The sequence below is a fragment of the Lathyrus oleraceus genome, chromosome 1, assembly GCF_024323335.1.
Source record: "Lathyrus oleraceus cultivar Zhongwan6 chromosome 1, CAAS_Psat_ZW6_1.0, whole genome shotgun sequence".
In the NCBI taxonomy this organism is placed as follows: domain Eukaryota; kingdom Viridiplantae; phylum Streptophyta; class Magnoliopsida; order Fabales; family Fabaceae; genus Lathyrus; species Lathyrus oleraceus.
Genome location: NC_066579.1, coordinates 231,342,842 through 231,363,830, shown reverse-complemented (window position 1 = coordinate 231,363,830; position 20,989 = coordinate 231,342,842). Strand labels below are relative to the sequence as shown.

Genomic DNA, 20,989 nt, shown 5'->3' with positions numbered 1-20,989 from the left:
GGTCAATTCAGAGTTGAATTTTAAGGTTATGATCCTGCACACTTGAACATATGCTAGTATACCAAATTGTTCTTTAAGTACTTTGTTATTATCAAAACCTAAGGGATATGAATAATTTTGTTATAACAGATGCATGCATGATATTTTTGGATTTTCAGAGGTGTGAGATACACACCTAAGGGTGTAATGAGCATTACCCTTAAGCTAATGAGAGGAATCTTGGGTTTAAAGGTTTTGTTTGGGTTGGGTGAAGTAGGGGTGTGCAAAAAAATGGTTAATTGAACCATATCTCTAAACTAAATTGTATTGAACAATCTTTTTTTAATCAAATAAATAGTTAATGAACTGAACCAACACGTAGTATAAATAATTCATTTAACTAAAGAGTTTAATGGTTACACACTGACAATGTAAAATAGTTTTATACTGTCATCCAATAGGAATTTAAAAATTACAGTTTGATTTGGCGGAATACACAAAGATGATTGGTTGATAGTGTAAAATTAATTTACATTGTCAGCGTGTACCCTACTTTCTCTTAACCAAATTTAAGTTAAAAATTAGTTTAACAATATAACTAATTGTTTAAAAAAACTTAAGTTGACAAAACTTTTAAATAAAATATTTTATTATTCTTTTTTTTTAAAGTTAATTTGTTCAAAAAATACAATTAAAAAAATCAACAAAAAGTTGTAATTTTTTTATTTGAAAAAAAATGTTTTTATTCAGAAAAATAAGAATAATTTAATTTATATTTTTCTGAAAAACAAAAAAGAAGATTAATACTTGTATAAAACTAATATAATTGTTCTCTTGTAAAAAAACAAACTACTTGTGTTTTTTGGAAATATTGTTTTCTTGAAAATAAAAATAAAATCATTTTTTTTAATTTTTGAATCGGAAAAAAAGAATTTATTTTTAATTTTTTTCTTGAAAAAACTATTTCTTTTTTTTTAAAAAATTGATTAACAAAATTCAAAATATAAAACAGATTTATAAATATAAATTGATAATAAATGAGTTTATAAGTATAAACTGATTTTAAAGTGAACTCAAATTATTTTAACGATCAACTACTTTTTTAATAGAAATAATTATTAAAAACTATGAACATCCTTAAGACGAATACTATTTATTAAATTAATTTTAAAATAATGATGATTCAAATGTCACATCCTTGACAATTTTTCACTCTATTTGTAAAATCATACATAAGTTATGTTTGGTAAAAATAGGGTTGGTTGATAAGCTAGTTTATAGCTATAGTATATGATTGATGACCGATGACTAATAGCTTATAACTTATAGATGATAATTGATGATTTATAGCTGATAAACTGATTGAAGTGTTTGGTAAAATTAACGGTTTACATAGTTGATAAATTAAAATGACATAAAAGATATTTAATATATAACTATTTTATTTAAATTAAAATAACTTATAAAGTATAGTAGTGAATTTTAATTGAACTATTAAGGACAAAAATGAAAGAAAAGAGATAAACTATAAGCTATAAGTTATAAGTTAAAATGCTATTTAAAGTAGCGTATGGAAAATAAGTTATAAGCTAATAAAATAAATTATAAGTTCATGATAACAAGTCTTTTTTGTCATAGGAGTTTATAAGCTATAAACTATAAACTCAAAAAAATGTATTGCCAAACAGAGCCTTAGATGTCCACATGCTATTAAATAGAGATGAAATAGACCATATCGATCTATAGCCAGAGTCGACCATACCTATTTATGAAAAAAATGTTAGATCAAATTTTTTTTTAATTAAATAAGTTAAATTTAAACTATTAAATATGACACTTTATAAGCCGAATTATATATATATATATATATATATATATATATATATATATATATATATATATATAAAACCACCTTTCATTATTTATGTGAATGTTGAACTGACGCATCTAATTGACGCATATATATATAGCGCCTTCACATGATACAATGCATACGCTAATGACTAGAACACCTCCTTTGATTGGATAATAGATGTGTTACTTCAACTAGCGAAAGATGATTATTTTCGTAATTAATTTAAAAAATAGATTATTTTAAAAAAAAATTCCCCAAAACATTGTTACTCATTTTATAAACTTTTATCTTCTACTTATAAACAAATTAATATTAGAAATGAATATTTCTTTACTAGAATAATCCCAAGGTCTATTTAATAATTAAAATAAAAAACACATCATATCATTTCTACTGAAGATGCACAAGATAAATCATAATATATAATTTTAAATTTATATCAGTAAATGTGATTAAATATAATTTTTTAATAAATTTGTTAGAATTAAATCATAAAAAAAATTATAATTATTTTGTCACTCCTGAATAATGATTAATTTCCATATAATCTCCATAAACTTAATTCAATCTTGTTAATTATTTTTGATTTAAAGAAATATTTGTCAACAAAATATAATAAATTAATTATATAATTTCCTTAAAGTTATTGTTTATAACTATCAACAATTTACTTATATTTATTGGTAAATTCTAAAAAAAAAAGAATGAGTATAAAATAAATACAGGTTTTTTTGTTTATTAATAAAATATCCTTGAGTCACAAAATCCTATAAAATAATTTAAAATAGATAAAAAGTGAAATATAAAAATATTATATATCAAAATAAAGAAAAAAGTTGATATTAAAATTTAGAAATATTAATTAAAAAAAAAGTTTAGAATGTTTGCGGCTGTATCCAATCACGAGGAAGACAAATCCAAAAGCAAAGAGCACCTCATCTTCTTCTTTCTTTCTTCTTCTACCTCCACCACTATCAATCTCTCTCTCACAACACAACTATGATGATAATCGATCCTCCTATCGTCGCGCGCTTCCACCTCGCCTCCGCCGCCACTCGCTTTTCCTCCGTCACACTACGTACTTTGTTAACTACTTATTTCGATTTTAATCGATTGCTGACAAACTTTAACGGCATCGTTTTGATACAATTTGAGTTCCAATGGAGTAATAGTTAGTAGTTGTTATTACTCACTGGTTAGTTGTACATTCGCTCATTCACATTTCACACGTTTTTTGTGTGTAGATAATAACCGTTCAATGTGGAATGCGGAGGATGTCAATGGGGGATTAGGTTATGCAGCATCGTACCGGCTCGCATGCAGCTGTGGTTTCGATGCTCCTTGGTATGGTTATTTATCTCTTCTTGTGATTCTGTTTTTTATTTTTATATAATAGTTTTTATGATATAGGGGTGAAATAGTGGAAATTAGTTTAAGTGTCTTTTAGTGACTCTTTGAAATTGTGGAAGTTAGTTAAGTTGAGGTTTGTGGATACATGAGTAATGTGGATGCTGTTGCGATTAGAGAAAGCTTAGCCATCTTCTAGTGATTCTTTGAATCTTTTGATGACTTAGGGGTGCACTTTGAGGGAGTTTAACTGTCTTCTAATGATTCTGTATCTTTTGATGATTTACGAGTGAAATTGCAGAAGATAGTTAAATTGTGGTTTGTCTCGGGTGGAATTGTGGAAGTTAGTTAGGTTTCAGTTGTGGTTTGTCTTGATACACTAGTAAAGTTTCTTTCTGTCTTCTCGTGATTCTTTGTATCTTTTGATGATTTACGAGTGAAATTGCAGAAGATAGTTAAGTTGTGGTTTGTCTCGATACACAAGTAAAGTTTCTTTCTGTCTTCTCGTGATTCTCTGTATCTTTTGATGATTTAGGGGAGAGATTGTGGAAGTTAGTTGCAATGTGATTATTAAAAGGGTTCCATTGTTGCAGCCTCAGTTGCAGTTGGAGAGACCTTTACGTGTGTCTACGAGTTTATACTTTACAGTTATACTTTACAGTTTATACAGAAGTATAGTGCTTCCTTTTGGATTTGTGAAAAATTCTTGGTTACCTACCATTTACCATACACACACAAATCAACAGTTCACACGACTTTTGTCATTCTGTGGGAATGCTTTTGCATGTGTCAAGCGTGTTAATGGGTTCTTTGAGTTCATATGGTAAACTGTGACTGCCTAAGAGTTGTTCTTGTTCTTCAATTTAGTTGCTCTTGTTTTACAAGTTTTATAAGGATTAAAAAATTATCTTCTCTTGTATTTTATTCGAAATGTCATGTGAAATACCATATTTTTGTGATTTCTTGTTTTACATGTAATGTATAGTGAAAATGTCTACCTTCATGTCTTGAAATACTAAGTGTTATGAGAGGAAATAAATAATAAGTGAATATAACTATGCAGGATAGGAAGTAAAAAGTATTCGGGCACTCCATTTACAAGAAGAAACAAACTTGTGAAGAATAGAATTCGAGTATCATCAGAACATCCTGGCTCAGATCAGGAGCCGGTAAAGAAAAATGAGAAGTCATCCTATCACCCATTTGAGGAAATAGCTGCCTCGACATTGGAGAATAGTGGAGATGATAGACTTACTGCAGCAGAAATAAGTAGAACTGTTATTGAGGTACTAATTTGTATTACTTTTACTAATCTGTGAAGTAATCTCGTGAGAAAATAAAATTTGGCAAACATTTAGGTTTTCTTATTTCAGTGCTATTTTTCAAAAACCGAGAAAAAACTGTACTGCCTGGTTTAAATGATGGTTAACATTATCCTTTGCTACAAGGCGTGTAATATTATTTAGTTTTACGTTTTATAGTTATTATTTCAAATAATTAGTCCAAAAAATAGTCAAATAGCGGTTATCCCGCTATCCCATTTTTGGGGTTGGTCGCTCCGCTAATTTGGGACTGATAACTCTGGGTTCTTTATGTTACACCCAAATTTCGGATGGGTCCTTTAAGTTTATTTCCCCCAAATTGGTCCTCTTAAGTTTATTTTCCCCAAATTGGTCCTCTTAAGTTTATTTTCCCCAAATTGGTCCTTTAAGTCTCAAAACGGGCACGTTGTGGTCCTTTTTTGAACTTCCGTTAAACTATATTAAAATAATTGTTAAATGCTTACATGGTAAGTTTAATTCAGTAATTTAATTTTTTAATTTTAAAAAGAAAACCAGGGTTCTTCCTTCTTCAAACATAATAGAGAATATGCATAAGTTGGCAAGATTGATTGCAATCCTAATAGAAAATATGTTGAAAGTGGGAAGTCTAGTTATGAAAAAATATATAAATTTGGTTGTGTGCGATTTGGTAAATGTTAGTCACAATAATCCACTGTTTCTCTTGACATAATGATTAAAGTTATGTCCACCTTTATGACATTATTTGCAACTCGAATGCTGATCATGATATGCATATACAAAAAATCAGTGTTCAAAGTTAACATAAACACTCAAAAATAGAAAAATACATAAAATTAAAGAGACCATCATCCTGATAGACCTCTCATAAAGAATACTTATAAGAGGAAGGGGCACCAATAAAGCAAGATAAATGCTGTCCAATAAAGAATATATATAAACAATCATTTTAATGGTATATATAGCAGTTACAGATTCTAAGGGAGTAACAATTATTATTAGGAACAGTTACAGATCTTAGGCAATATAAGAAGGGAAACAGAATTGTGTTTTGATCATCCTGCAGTTGTGAGTGTTAGACACTTGGGAGGGACAAAACCAAGCTCTCGAATCTTGGTGTGTGTCCTAATATTTTGTACTATTTTCCTATAATTATTGTAAGCTTAATATTCTGGTCTTTGAACTTCCACCAGAATTATTATCAGTAAAGTATTTCTATTCTCTAAATTATTCTGTTCAGAGCTGGTTTCTATTAACTGGTGTCAGAGTAGTTTCCTTCCGGGACTGCTTTATGGTATCTACGCGAGGGAAAATGGAGGTCAGATTGGAAATTCTCGAACGTGGATTTGAAGGGTTGTTAGCTATGCGGGAAAATGTGCAAAAAATCCTCGAAGATGATCGCAAGGAAAGAGTTGAAACGAGTTAGCAAGTAGCAGAATTAACCATCCTGATGCGTCGCACACTGCGAACAACACCGGGGAGTCCGAATGACAGTGATGACGACACTTCTGTACACACTAGCCATCCTCGGAAACGTGAAGAACGGTGGAGAAAATTGGAGATACCTGTTTTTGAAGGCACTGACGCCTATGGTTGGTTGAATATGGTGGGACATTACTTTGACTTGAAGAAGATGAGTGAGAATGAGAAATTACAAGCTGTGATGGTGGCTATGGAAGGCAAGGCACTGGTGTGGTATCAATGGTGGGAATTCTCATCTCTGAATCCCACTTAGGAAGATTTTAGGACTGCCATATTAAGAAGGTTTCAACCATCAATGATTCAAAGTCCTTTTGAATTATTGTTGAGTTTCAAACAAACAGGGACTGTGGAGGAATACCGAGAACAATTTGAAATGTATGTTGACCCATTAAAATGCACAGAGCCATCCTATTTGAAAGGTATTTTCTTGAATGGACTTAAATATATTATTAGGGCAGAGTTAAAATTGCATCCAGTGGAGACATTGTCTGAATTAATGGACTATGCTTAAAGGGTGGATGAAAAAAATAATTTGCTGAACAAGAGTAATAGTGGAACAAGTTTCGGAAGTAAATCTGGTTTCAGGACCTATAATAGCACCAAAACAGTGACATGTGCACCAAATTCTAGAAGTCAAAACCAGGCTGCTTCATCAATTGGTAGCACTACAAGTGACTTTAGAACAAATCTTTCATCTAAAGGGAGAAGTTTTAGGAGGTTAATGGATCAGAATTACAAGAGAAGTACAGGAAAGGGCTGTGCTATAGGTGTGATGAAAGGTTCGGACCAGGGCATATCTGTGCAAATAAACAATTAAGGGTGATCTTGATGGAGGAAGGTAGTGGGGCTGAATCAGAAGAAGAGGAAGAAGTAGCAGAGGAAGAACCAACCAAAGAAGTGAAAACCTTGCAATTATTTATGTATAGCATCTCAGGGCTTACTACCAAGAAGTCTATCAAACTCCGCGGGAGAATTGGCGACAAACAAGTAGTGGTATTAATTGATTGTGGAGCCTCTCATAATTTTATTTTTTCTCTGCTTGTTAAAGAAGAGAAATGACAAGTAGAAGAAACACCATCTTACTATGCAGAGATGGGGGATGGGAGAAAAATTTCTTGTAAAAGAGTGTGTCCCCAACTGAAACTTAACATTCAAGGGTTGGACATTCAGCAGGATTTCTTCATCTTTGAATTAGGTGGAATGGATGTGGTTTTGGGAATGGAATGACTATCCAGTTTAGGAGAAATAAAAGCAAGTTTCAAGGATTTAACTATCAAGATCCCATGGGGTAATCGCTATCATGTGTTGAAAGGAGAGTCTGAATTATTGAGGGCAGCAACATCCTTCAAGTCTCTTTTAAAAGCCATGCGTGATGAAGGGCAAGTTTTTCTCCTAGAATACCAGATGTTAAAGGCTGGAACAGATTCAGTAATATCACCGCCTAGCTGGCTAGAAGGAGTTTTAAGTGAATTTGAAGAGGTGTTCCAAGAACCAAAGGGCTGCCACCGTCAAGCAGACAAGATCATGCTATTATACTTATTGAATTAGGAGAGACTAAGAGACATTTAGGTTAAACCGTGTGTATTGAAAGCACTACGGAGACTTTATTATATATAGAGAGATTACAACTAATTACATGATATAGTCGATGTGGGACTATTCTATATACAAATATTCTAACACTGTATTTACAAATATCAACACTCCCTCTCAAGCTTGAGCATATAAGTCAAATGCACCAAGCTTGTTACATATATAATTAGTTCGGGGACTTCTTAGAGATTTTCTAAACACGTCTGCTAATTGATCATTAGAATTGACAAAGCTTGTGACGATGTCACCTGACTCGATCTTCTCCCTAACAAAGTGACAGTCTATCTCAATATGTTTGGTCCTCTCATGGAAGACTGGATTTGAAGCAATGTGCAATGCAACTTGATTATCACAAATAAGTGTCATTGGTCTTGCTTCTTCAATTTGAAGTTCCTTGAGCAACTGCTTTAACCAAATAAGTTCACATGTTGCCATTGCCATGGCCCTATACTCTGCCTCGGCGCTTGATCTTGCAACTACGTTTTGTTTCTTACTTTTCCAGGATATAAGGTTTCCTCCAACAAGTACACAATACCCAGAGGTGGATCGTCTATCAATGGGTGACCCTGCCCAATCAACATCAGAGTATCCAATTATCCGAGTACGTCCTTTATCTTCATACACTAAACCTTTTCCTGGAGCACATTTGATGTATCTTAGAATCCGGATAACAACATCCATGTGTTCCTGACAAGGGGAATTTAAGAACTGACTTACCACACTAACCGCAAAAGAAATGTCTGGACGTGTGACTGTGAGATAATTCAACTTTCCAACCAATCTCCTATACCTTCTTGAGTCAGATAGAGGCTCCCCCTGATTGGATAGTAGTTTGACACTTGGATCCATAGGAGTATTAGCTGGTTTAGCATTCAACAAACCTGTTTCTTCCAAAATATCCATAGCATATTTCCGCTGAGAAATCACCAAACCATCTTTAGATTGGGCTACCTCAATACCCAAGAAATAGCGGAGTTTACCAAGGTCTTTTGTCTGAAATTGATTCGAGAGATGTTGTTTTAACTGGAGTATACCCTGCTGATCACTACCAGTTATGACAATATCATCTACGTACACAATAAGATAAATACACCCTTGGGTTGAGTGACGATAAAAAACAGAATGGTCAGCTTCACTACGGACCATACCAAATTGATAATCCAGATACTATGCAAACTTTACCTTCTCTTCAGAGCCCTACGCCAAGCTACGAGGATTTTCTCAAGTGGTGTCAGAATAATCTGACCTCTGGTTCCACGGCTTCGGTTGCACACACTGGTAATTCATCTGTTTGCTTCCCTCAATCATCTCCTATTGGTCCTTGGGTCCTTGATTCTGGTGCGTCTGATCATGTTACCGGTAATAAAGGTCTTTTTTCTTCCCTCTCTACCTCTGGTTTCTTACCGAATATAACTTCCGCAAATGGTTCTCAAACCCGATCCCAAGGGATTGGTACTATTCAAATTTTACCATCTCTCTCTGTGACTTCTGTCCTATATGTACCTAATTGCCCATTTAATTTACTGTCAGTCAGTCGTTTAACTCGTTCTCTAAATTGTTCTATCACCTTTACTAATAGTAATGTTACTCTGCAGGATCAGAGTTCGGGACAGACGATTGGCGTCGGATGTGAGTCTCAAGGCCTCTACTACTTCTCTATGTCATCTACCACATGCTCCACCACAGATTCTCCACTCATTATACATGCGTAGTTAGGTCATTCAGGTCTTCCCAAGCTACAAAAGTTGGTGCCTAGTGTATCTAAATTGTCCACTTTACATTGTGAGTCTTGTCAGTTAGGAAAACATACTCGTAGTCACTTTCCTGATCGAGTCAATATACGGGCTGCGTCCCCTTTTGCTTTAGTTCACTCCGATGTTTGGGGTCCCTCGCGTACCGTATCGACTTTTGAGTCTAGATATTTTGTAACTTTTATTGATGATTTTTCACGTTGCACATGGCTATTTTTAATGAAGAACAAATCTGAATTGTTTTCTATTTTTGAACAATTTTATTGAGAAATAAGAACCCAATTTGGTTTGTCTATTCGTACCTTAAGAAGTGACAATGCACGTGAATATTTATCCCAACAGTTTCAAACTTTTATGTCATCCAATGGTATTCTGCACCAAACATCTTGCCCTCATACACCCCAACAAAATGGGGTAGCCGAACGCAAAAATTAGAAACCACTCGGGCCCTACTTATCCATGGTAATGTTCCTCTCCGTTTTTGGGGGGATGCAGTGCTCACGGCATGTTACCTCATAAATCGCATGCCCTCATCTGTCCTTAATAATAAAATCCCTCATTCAATCCTGTTTCCAAATTCTCCTCTCCACCCAATTCCTCCTCGAGTATTCGGGTCAACGTGTTTTGTACACAATCTCTCCCCTGGTCTTGATAAACTAGCAGCTCTGATACCATATTGAATTAGGAGAGACTAAGAGACATTTAGGTTAAACCGTGTGTATTGAAAGCACTACAGAGACTTTATTATATATAGAGAGATTACAACTAATTACATGATATAGTCGATGTGGGACTATTCTATATACAAATATTCTAACACTATGTATTTACAAATATCAACAATACTCAAGGAAGGTGCGAATATTCCCAATATCAGACCTTACAAATATCCTCATTACCAAAAATATGAGATCGAAAGGTTAGTAGATGATATGCTAAAATTTGGTGTCATTAGGCCTAGTGTATTATTCTGGCTAAAAAAAAAGATGGAGGATGACGTTTTTGTGTAGATTATAGAGCCTTAAATAAGATTACTGTGCCTGATAAATTCCCTATTCCCATTATTGATGAGCTACTTGATGAATTAGGGGGAGCAAATATTTTTTCTAAACTAGATTTAAAATCAGGTTATCATGAAGGAAGAGGATATTCAAAAGACAACCTTTAGAACTCAGGAGGGTCATTATGAGTTTGTTGTTATGCCATTTGGACTTACTAACACACCTTCCACATTTCAATCGTTAATGAATGAAATGTTGAAAGCAAACTTAAGAAGATTTTTTTTTTGACGATATATTGATCTATATAACAAATCTAATGAGGAGCATGATAAGCATTTGCAAGCTGTTCTGGCGCTACTGAAGGAGCACCAACTATTTGCGAACCTGAAAAAGTGCACTTTTGGCCAAATTCAATTAGAGTATTTAGGTCACATCATTTCAGAGGAAGGAGTAGCAGCTGATCCAAAAAAACTAATTGTTATGATGGAGTGGCCCATTCCTAAAGATCTCAAAGCACTAAGAGGATTTTTAGGACTCACAGGTTATTATAGAAGGTTTTTGAAGGATTATGGCAAGATAGCTAGACCGCTGACCCAATTGTTGAAAAAAGATTGTTTCCTTCGGAATGACGAAGCCCATGCCGCTTTTGAGCAACCGAAGAAATTGATGGTTGAATTACCCATACTAACAGTTCTAGATTTCTCCAAAGTCTTCACCATATAAACTGATCCTTCTAACAAAGGTTTAGGGGCTGTTTTATTGCAAGAAGGTTGACCAGTGGCTTTTCATAGTCAAATGTTATTAGATAGAGCACAATCCAAGTCAGTGTACGAGAGAATTGATGGCCATTGTGACAGCCGTTCAAAAATGGAGACATTACTTGATGGGGAGGCATTTCATCATCCTTACAGACCAAAAGAGCCTCAAATTTCTTTGTAACCAAAGAGTTCTAGGAGAGGAACAATTCAAGTGGACTTCTAAGTTGATGGGATTTGATTTTGAAATTCAATACAAGCCTGAACAACAAAACAGGGTGGCTGATGCACTCTCTAGAAGAATGAGTTATGCAGCTCTATCCACAGTCCAATTTGATGAATTAGAGGAGTGGGAGACTGAAATTCAAAATGATAAAAAATTACAAGAAATCATTCAAGACTTGCTGAAGGATAGCCACTCTCACCATGGATATTCTTTTAGAGATCGAAAGTTGTTTTTCAAAGGACGACTAGTGCTACCTAAAGGGTCTTCCAAAATTCCGAAGCTTTTAAAAGAATTCCATGATTCAGCCATGGGAGGATACTCGGGATTTTTCAGAACTTATAAAAGAACTTCAACAATTCTACATTGGGAAGGAATGAGGAAAGATATTCAGCAATATGTTGCCACTTGTGAAGTTTGCCAATTGAACAAATATCAAACCTTGTCTCCTGCTGGACTATTGCAACCACTGCCAATTCCTACTTAAGTATGGGCTGATATTTCAATGGATTTTATAGAAGGGTTACCTAAAGCACATGGCAAAAATGTGATTTTGGTGGTAGTAGACCGTCTTACCAAATATGCTCATTTCATGGCTTTAAGTCACCTTTATACCGCTGAGGATGTTGCTGAAATTTTCATCAAAGAGGTGGTTAAGTTACATGATTTTCCACCAACCATTGTGTCAGATAGGGATAAAATATTTCTCAGCTATTTTTGGTCAGAGTTGTTTAAAATGGCTGGTACCAAGTTAAAATTCAGCTCCGCATATCATCCCCAAACTGATGGTCAAACCGAGGTAGTAAATTGGTGTTTGGAAACCTATCTGAGGTGTCTCACAGGGACTCAACTGAAGCAGTGGACAAAGTGGTTAGGGTGGGTAGAATATTGGTTCAACACCAACTATAATAGTTCCTTGAAATTGACTCCTTTCAAAGCTCTCTATGGTCGAGACCCTCCCCATTTACTCAAGGGCTTTACCATTCCTTCAGTTGTGGAAGAAGTTAATGTGTTAACTCAAGAGAGGGATCAAATGTTACATGAGTTAAGGTCTAATCTAGTGAAAGCCCAAGTTCAGATGAAAACATATGCTGATCAGTTCAGAAGACCAGTTATTCTCTCTACCGATGATTGGGTTTATCTTAAGCTGCAATCTTATAGATTGAAGTCTCTTGCTAAGAAGAGGAATGAGAAACTAAGTCCTAGGTTTTATGGGCCTTATCAAATAATCAAGCAGATAGGACCAGTGGCATTCGAATTGGATTTACCAACAGAGAGCAAAATCCATTAGGTTTTCCACGTTTTCTTACTAAAGAAAGCCCTGGCTCCAACAAGCAATCGACAACCTCTTCCGCCAATGCTTTATGAGGATTTAGAACTTTAAGTATCACCTGCTGCAATAAGTGCTGTCTAGAACAATGCTAATGGCTCAACTGAAGTACTTATTCAATGGCAGGACCTACCAGAATTTGAAGCTACATGGGAACCTGTGGAAGTCATCAAAGAGCAATTTCCTTCATTTCACCTTGAGGACAAGGTGTCTCTTTTAGGGGGGAGTATTGTTAGACCTCTCATAAAGAATACTTATAAGAGGAAGGGGCACCAATAAAGCAAGATAAATGCTGTCCAATAAAGAATACATATAAACAGTCTTTTTAATGGTATCTATAGCAGTTACATATTCTAAGGGGCAGCAATTATTATTATTGCTAGAGTAACAATTATTATTAAGAACAGTTAGAGATCTTAGGCAATATAAGAAGGGAAACAAAACTGTGTTCTAATCATCCTGTAGTTGTGAGTGTTAGACACTTGGGAGGGAGAGAACCAAGCTCTCGAATCTTGGTGTGTGTCCTAATATTTTGTACTATTTTTCTATAACTATTGTAAGCATAATATTCTGGTCTTTGAACTTCCACCAGAATTATTACCAGAATTATTATCAGAAAAGTATTCGTATTCTCTAAATTATTCTGTTCACATACTTAATAGTTAAAGAACCTAGAGTATAGAGCAATAAAACTTAAGATGAGAAGAACATAATAAAACTGAACTAAAAGTAGGAAGAAGAACAGGACGATTGTTTTTGAGCAAGAACATAAATGAATGAAGAACACAACATTACTTTTCAAAGGATTTAGATTGAAATTTATACCCTTAGAAAATGTTAAAATTTAAATTAAAGAATTTGAGGAATTTATCCCCGAAACCCTAATAGCGACCACGACAAGCGCTATTGCTGACGACCACGGCTAGCTGGCCAAACACTTTGCGCCAAACCCTACCACCTCCATGCTATTCCACAATAATGGGCTATTGGCAACATGGGGAAAAACTAATTGAGAGAATAGCTATATTCTAGCAGCTTGTCAGTTCCTTTTATTTAGTTTGTTGAATGTATCACTATTCGCTAATGATAATTGTGGCTTATCATTTTTAGGTTAACAGCAAAGCAACAATGGTGTTCTCAACTTTCATTAATGATGAATTTCATGAAAATATTGTTTGGCCAGATTTGCCTTATTTGGCTGATGAACATGGAAGTAAGTGATCACTTTACGATTGTCCTTTACTGTGTAATGATTTTCTTGCACTCAGGAAATTTCATCCCCCTAATTAAATTTTACAAGCATTGCAGATATATATTTTCAAGCAAAGAATGGTGAAGATATTTTGCAGTCCCTAACTTCAGAAAATAATTTTGTGGTATGACCGTGTCTCTAACCTTGTAGATAATGCTGAAGAATTTCCTATGAAATACTTACAATCAGTGCACTTGAAGCATTCTCACATACTTAGTTTTGTGTACTTTCCTTACCTAAAGGAAAACTCACCATACCTAGATTTTATGGCCCAAATCTTTTTATTAATGCCATTTTATAAGCCAGAAATTACAAAATTACCTTCATTTTCTTGATGTTCATTTGTTGATATCAAGAAACTCTAATTGACTATCCTGACATTTTGGCTTGTTGCATTATTTGAAGTATTAAGCCTTATCCAAGATTTGTTTGCTACAATTGATTAATTAGACTCCTCTTTCATCTTTCATTTTATTTTTTCAAATCCTTTTTGTTAAAATTTTGATTCTGAATTTCTGTTTCACTTTACAAAGCTTGTGTATCTTAATAATAGGGTTATGAATTGTCTTGTTTTCCTTGTTGTAGCAAGTCATAATTGGTGTGGATACCATGGAAATGATCTCTGAGATGGACTTATCAGGTCCATCAGAAATTGACTTTGGGATTGAGGAAATTGATGATCAAGATACTGATGATTTAGATAGCAGCGATGAAGAAGTCGAAGATGAAAATGAAGACGAGAATGAGGATTATGACTCGGTCTGAATTTTTCATTGTTTTTAATGTAATTATGAGGCTTATGTTCTTTTGTCAACTGTAATCATACATTATTCAAACAAAATATTATCCACTATTATTCCTATTCTTGTTTGCAGGAATGGCTCGATGTTCTTTCAGATGAGGATGAGCAAGAAGATGACGATGAAACACTTGCAGACTGGGCAAAATTGGAGACAATGCGATTTTCTCATCCAATGGATTTTGCTAAAAAATTGGCTGAGGTAAATGTTAATGTTACCTAATTCGTTTCTTCTGGATAAAACATTGTAACACCTTTTCTATTACTTTGGTTATATTGGTATTAATTAACTTGATATTTCTATTACTACTACTTTCTAGATTGCTTCAGATGATCCAATTGATTGGATGGAGCAGCCTCCAGCTTGTGTAGTCTTCCAAGGGGTTCTAAGACCTGCATTTATTGAAGAAAATTCTCCAATTCAGAAGCATCTATCTGCCAATCAGTCCAGTGATGCTGAAATTAGTAAAGTCACAGAAAATAAAGAGGAAAATATTGGTGCGATAAATGGTCATGAGCACAATATAGAGCCATCTGAAGATAATGCATCACCACAGGTGGAAAATAATGGAAATAGTGATATCCCTTCTGATGAGACTTCCTTTTACAGATTGGAGATGGTTAAGATTCAAGTGTTTTCTGCACATGGACATCCTGTAAGCTGGTTGACTTTTATGTTTTTGTGTTAGATTGTTTAGAAACAAGGGCCAGGAACTCGTGGAGTTGGTCGTGCTCCTTGTTCATATTTATTGATATTGGTGTTTTATGATGCAATTTGGTGACTTCTTTAGTTGGTAATCATACTCAGTTGGCTAAGAAATAATGGATACATTTTAAAAAGGAAAGATACAGAAAAAAACCAGAACAACCTTTCTTTAATGATTTATAAATATAAATATTGACCTGAAATTTCAACAACTATAATAATTTTCTCCTGCTACAACTTCAGATAGTTTCTCTAACTCTTAATTCAACTGGTTAGAATTGGTAGACGAATAGGCACACATATAACTCGAAATTGTGTTAGTTAGCTGGAAATCAACTATCCTTTTTGCTGGCTTATTGTAAGAAATTAGGATAATATATATAACATTGCATTGTAAAATGTTAAATCATATGCTATTTAGACCTTTTCTTTACTGGAAACTAAAATTTTGTTCTGATTTTTGCACAGATTGTCCTTGAATTAGAAGACTATGCGAAAGCTCAACCCGATGCTATTGCAAGGTCATCTTCCAAAATTATATCTCATTTGAAAGCTGGTGGAGAAAAGACCTTGCTAGCCCTTAAGTCTCTCTGTTGTAGAAGCAAGGGTATTAAAGTGGAGGTGATACATAAACTCTTGGAATGTTTTCTTTGATGCATTTTTTATGGGTGTTTTTCTCTTAACCTCCTTGCTAGTTGACGCAGTTAAATGGTTATGAACAATTTTAGCATATTTGGTTTAGAGTCATTAAGAAAGTTCTCATTCAATTAAAGCCAAAAATACAAGTTAATGCAATATCTGATTCTACAGCATTTCACTACTATAGATGGCAGAATAAGAATGTTGATAGCCCTATCCTTATAAATGAGAAACTGTGATTTGTCAAAGGACATCTATCACCTTTTACATATTTTTTGAAACACGTATGTATAAGCATTAACACAATTTCCATGTTACCCTCGGTAATCATCTTTGATTGCAATTCATTGCAGGAAGCACAACTTATCTGCGTGGACTCTCTTGGGTTTGACATAAGGGTTTGTTCAGAAACTCAAGTTCAAACACTGAGATTTGGATTCAAGAAAAGGGTACATCAGTTGTTTTTCATCACTATAAATTCAAATGCCATTATATAAGTTGTGATATCGTTTATGCCTTGTATAATAATACAAATTCAAGCTAGATAAAAATATTTGTCAGATTTAGGGTTTAGTAAAAGACTGGTTCAAAAGAAAGTGGATATCTCAAAGAATTCTAAGTTTGTAGTTGGGAGGGGAGGGGTGATAGTGTTTCATTTTTATAGATCACAATTATACAAAAATTATTGTGTTTAGATTTTGGGCTGCGAATTTGTTTTACCTTGATAAACAAGACCACCATCTTAGCTTTTGTGCATGAAGTTGCAATTTACTCAATGCTTCTAAGCTTCCTAATATTTGCGCTCAATATATCATTATTTGTAGGCTACGTCAGAATACAGTGCTGAGAGACAACTCAATGATTTACTATTTCCAAGAAATCACCCAAAGCAACCAAAAACGAAGCAAGCGCATCAAAATGAATGCTAAAATGTCACATGACAAGTGGATTTTTGTTTAGATTGTATGACTTCGGCCAATGATTGTGTACAGTAGTGAAGGCAAGGGTAAAATGTCCCTGCAGATGCCAATCAGGTTGTGTAATTTTTGTTGCATTTAATCAATAATTGGAAGTAATGTTTTCCTCAGTTGCTTCCTTGTTGTCCTTGCTCCTAACTTATACACGCTTTCAACTTTATTTGTTTATTAGTTTAATGCCTACAAGTGAAACAATTAACTAGAGATTTTAATCGCAATAAGCACATGAACCTGTTAGAGAGGTCGAATATAAAATTAAAACTGACAGCTATGGTTTATGTTATTAGTGGTAATTATTATATTAGGAGTAGTTATGTTAATTAATTGTGTGTTTATGTTAAGTATAAATAGGGAAAGACTAGGGAGGGGTGGTTATTGCTGATTAGTTAGTGGGAGAGACCTAACTTTCAATCATATGGGAAGGAGAATTCTATTACTGATTTTATTGTAATCTTGTAACCTATAAATTTTGTACTGCGTAATTAACATTCTGTTTTGAGAATTCTTCTCTAAAACAATATTGTATATGAATTCTGAAAACTGACACAAATTGTTCTCCTGGAAACTAGTTTCAAACAACTGGTGATAGACCATTGAGATTTTGGTTAATTTGATGGTTTCAATGAGAGGAGAAATGGAGGCACAACTCAAATTACTCGAGCGGAGGGCTTTTAGCCATGAGAGAAAATATGGAGAAAACCCTAGAACAAGACATAATCAAAGGTAATTTTTTATCCCACTTTATAAGGTCGAAAAACACCCTTAGATTTCGGAGATATATCTCCGAACGTATCATGCACCACTTTTATAATGTTATAAAGAATCGAAAATGTTATATATATATATATATATATATATATATATATATATATATATATATATATATATAATATATATATATATATATATTATATATTATATATATATATATATATATATATATATATATATATATATATATCCATCCATTCGTTGTCAACTAAACAAGCGTTAGAGTGAGCGGAGTCTTCCATCTAAAAATGAGCAAGAGTTTGAATTTCGCAATCACATGCTTCAATGGATTCGTTCCACGACCTTCAAACTGAGATTTGTGACAATGATCGGAATGTCCGATAATGATTCGGATAAAAGAGGTGTATTTATGACAATGACATGCGAAAGAAGTCGGAAATATATACCTCATCTCCAAAATTTTAAATGAGATGACATCGATTCAAAAGTGAAATGCAATAACTATTGAAACTTTTGGATGATGACAATTATGTTTCCAAGTACCGAACGTGCAAGGATGAAGTAACCGTTAGAGATATATTTTGGACTCATCCTCATTCCATTAAGTTGTTCAACACTTTTCCTATTGTGCTCATAATTGATTCAACGTATAAGACTAACAAGTACAAACTTCCACTATTGGAGATGGTTGGTTTTACCTCTACTGAGAATATCTATTCTATCGGGTTTGCATTTCTGGAGAGTGAAAAAGAGGAGAATGTTACTCGGGTCTTAGAGGTGTGTCAAACAATGTTGAAGGACCAAGAAGAGATGCATAAAGTAGTTGTTACAGACCTCAATACCACTTTGACGAATTTGGTTGCAAAAATATTTCCTACTTCTTATGCATTACTCTGTAGGTATCACATAACAAAGAATGTGAGAAGTCGTGTTAAACACGCGATAGGGACAAAACAGATAAAGATCGAAGATGGAAAAATGGTTAAGGCGAGTGCGATAGTGAAAAAAATAATGGATGCATGGGACGTTATAGTAAATTCTTTTACTAAAGAGTAAAATGTCGATTCCGTTATACATTTCAAGAAGGTGTGCGAGAAATATCCAGATTTGTTAAAATATGTTGAAAGCACAATTCTGGACCAGGTGAAAGAGAACATTGTTTGTCCATGGACCGATCAGGTTAGACACCTTAGAAATACAACAACAAACCGAGTTGAGTTTGTCTATGCTACATTGAAGAATTGGTTGGGAAATAGTAAGGGCATTTTGTGTTGAGATTGAGACTTTATGAACCAAATATCTAGAACCAGCATAATGAGATACAAACATCATTGGTCAGAGCATCACAGTTTTGGAATACAGATTTAAAAACAACAATTTTTATTCTCAGTTGGTCGATAACATATCTCGAGCAGGTTTGAATTATATTTTTCACGAAGCTAAACGAGTTGATAATGTATGCTCCGATAGCGCAAAGTATGGTTGAAAATTGTGAAAACCTATGGTCTCCTATGTGCTTGTCTTATAGCAAAGAAGGTGAAACTTAGTAGTCCATTAAGAATGAATGAAGTTTGCAATCATTGGAAAAAGTTTAGGTTTGATGAAGATGATGTCATGAAAGACGATAAATTGAATATCTCTATCTTGACCAAATGGGAAGTGATACAAGACATATTTTTGAAAGCCGGTGACAATATGAAACTCCACATCAAAGAGCAATTGAGGAAGATTGCTTATCCGAAAACCACTGACCTGAAACCACTCAGAAGAACCTCAAGCCTACATCGAGTGACAATTCAACGATGAAGTATCCTTCGTATTTTGAACATGTTGACAAAGTTTTTCCGGTCTCACCAACTCCAAAATCTCAAAAAAGTTTTTTTTAAGGAGCTCACATTAGCAAATCACCTCCTTCACCGCCTCCATAGAAAATTCCATTGATTGACGAGATGCTGGTTTTTATGCACAAATACATCGAACGGATCATCAATGTTGACGATAACAATAATTGTGGTTATCGAGCTATTTCGGTTTTACTTAGTAAAGGAGAAGATAATCACACACTTGTCTGACATTAACTTATCCATGAGTTTTTGACCCATAAAGAATCATACACGCAGATTTACGGAAAGAAAGAAAACTTTGATGCAACTTATGCGTTTCTTGTTCCTTGCATTAGTGGACCGACATCAGAGGAAAAATGGTTGCGCTTCCCTGAAATAAGTCATCTCATAGCAAATGCGTATGATAGTGTGTATTGATCTTACAATATACAGTTTTTCAAAAACCTTTTTTCCACTGCGCACAACTCCACCTCAAAATTCAAATGATCATATTATGTGTACTGGATGACTTTCAAAATCACGACATTTCGTTCAAGTTTATTTGAAACCGGGATGCCTATATCACTTACATCAATGAAGTAGACGACTCATTCAACAACAAAAGCCGAGACTTGGCCAGGCCAATTTTGGGAAAAGATGCAAGAGTTCGTCAAATTGAGCAACATTGGAAGAGAATCAAATGCCCAAAAGTCAAAGGGTACCACCCATACTTATAGATTTAGCTGACGATAAATCTTTCGATTCGTTTTAGTTTTTTGTCATCAATTTTTTTGACACTTTCGTCATCAATTAAGTGTATGTAATTGTGTATTAATATTAATGAAGTGTAACATATACACTTTCAAATATTTTAATACATTTTGATGTTTGCCAAAAAAATTGTTCATTTTCCAAACAAAACACACGTGTTCTATTTTCTGTCCATTTCAAGAGAGGTTTCAAAAATGTTTCTCCGAAATAAGATAATAGGGTGATTTCAGAAATGTATCTCCAAAACCAGCACTAATACATGATAGAATTTTTGAGGTCCATATTTGCCTACAACTTCTATAAATTTAGGCTCTTGTTTTTTATTTTATACAAATAGAAAATGTCACAAATCTCACAAATAAACGTCATCTCGTATGTCGCGAATGTCTCATTCTCCAGCGCGAGACCTAGATAAAAGTTTAAGATCAATGAGTACACCTCTTTTGTAGGTCTGTAGTATGAAGTGTATAATCTCCTACCCTATGAAGATAATAAAAAAACTATGAAGCTCGAGTACTGTTCACCGTCGATTAACAACAAACGCAAGATTGGATTCAATAACTACGAACTCAAGACAGATGCAGATGTAAGGGCTATGTGGAATACATTTTTTCTTTTCAAAACAAAACTTCTGATCGAGTTGGAAGTGACGATTTCAAGAGCGATCGAAGAT

General features: G+C 34.0%; 1 protein-coding gene across 1 annotated transcript; it reads left to right on the top strand.

Moving 5' to 3' along the window:
* The first annotated feature begins 2,711 nt into the window (after positions 1-2,711).
* Positions 2,712-17,100, top strand: LOC127128813 (uncharacterized protein At3g49140). Its single transcript, XM_051058182.1, has 11 exons — positions 2,712-2,912; positions 3,079-3,178; positions 4,245-4,467; positions 13,728-13,830; positions 13,926-13,993; positions 14,455-14,628; positions 14,745-14,870; positions 14,989-15,324; positions 15,843-15,995; positions 16,367-16,462; positions 16,838-17,100. Exons 1-11 carry the CDS (start codon positions 2,834-2,836, stop codon positions 16,940-16,942), a joined length of 1,563 nt encoding a protein of 520 aa, XP_050914139.1. The 5' UTR covers positions 2,712-2,833; the 3' UTR covers positions 16,943-17,100.
* The last annotated feature ends 3,889 nt before the right edge of the window (positions 17,101-20,989 follow it).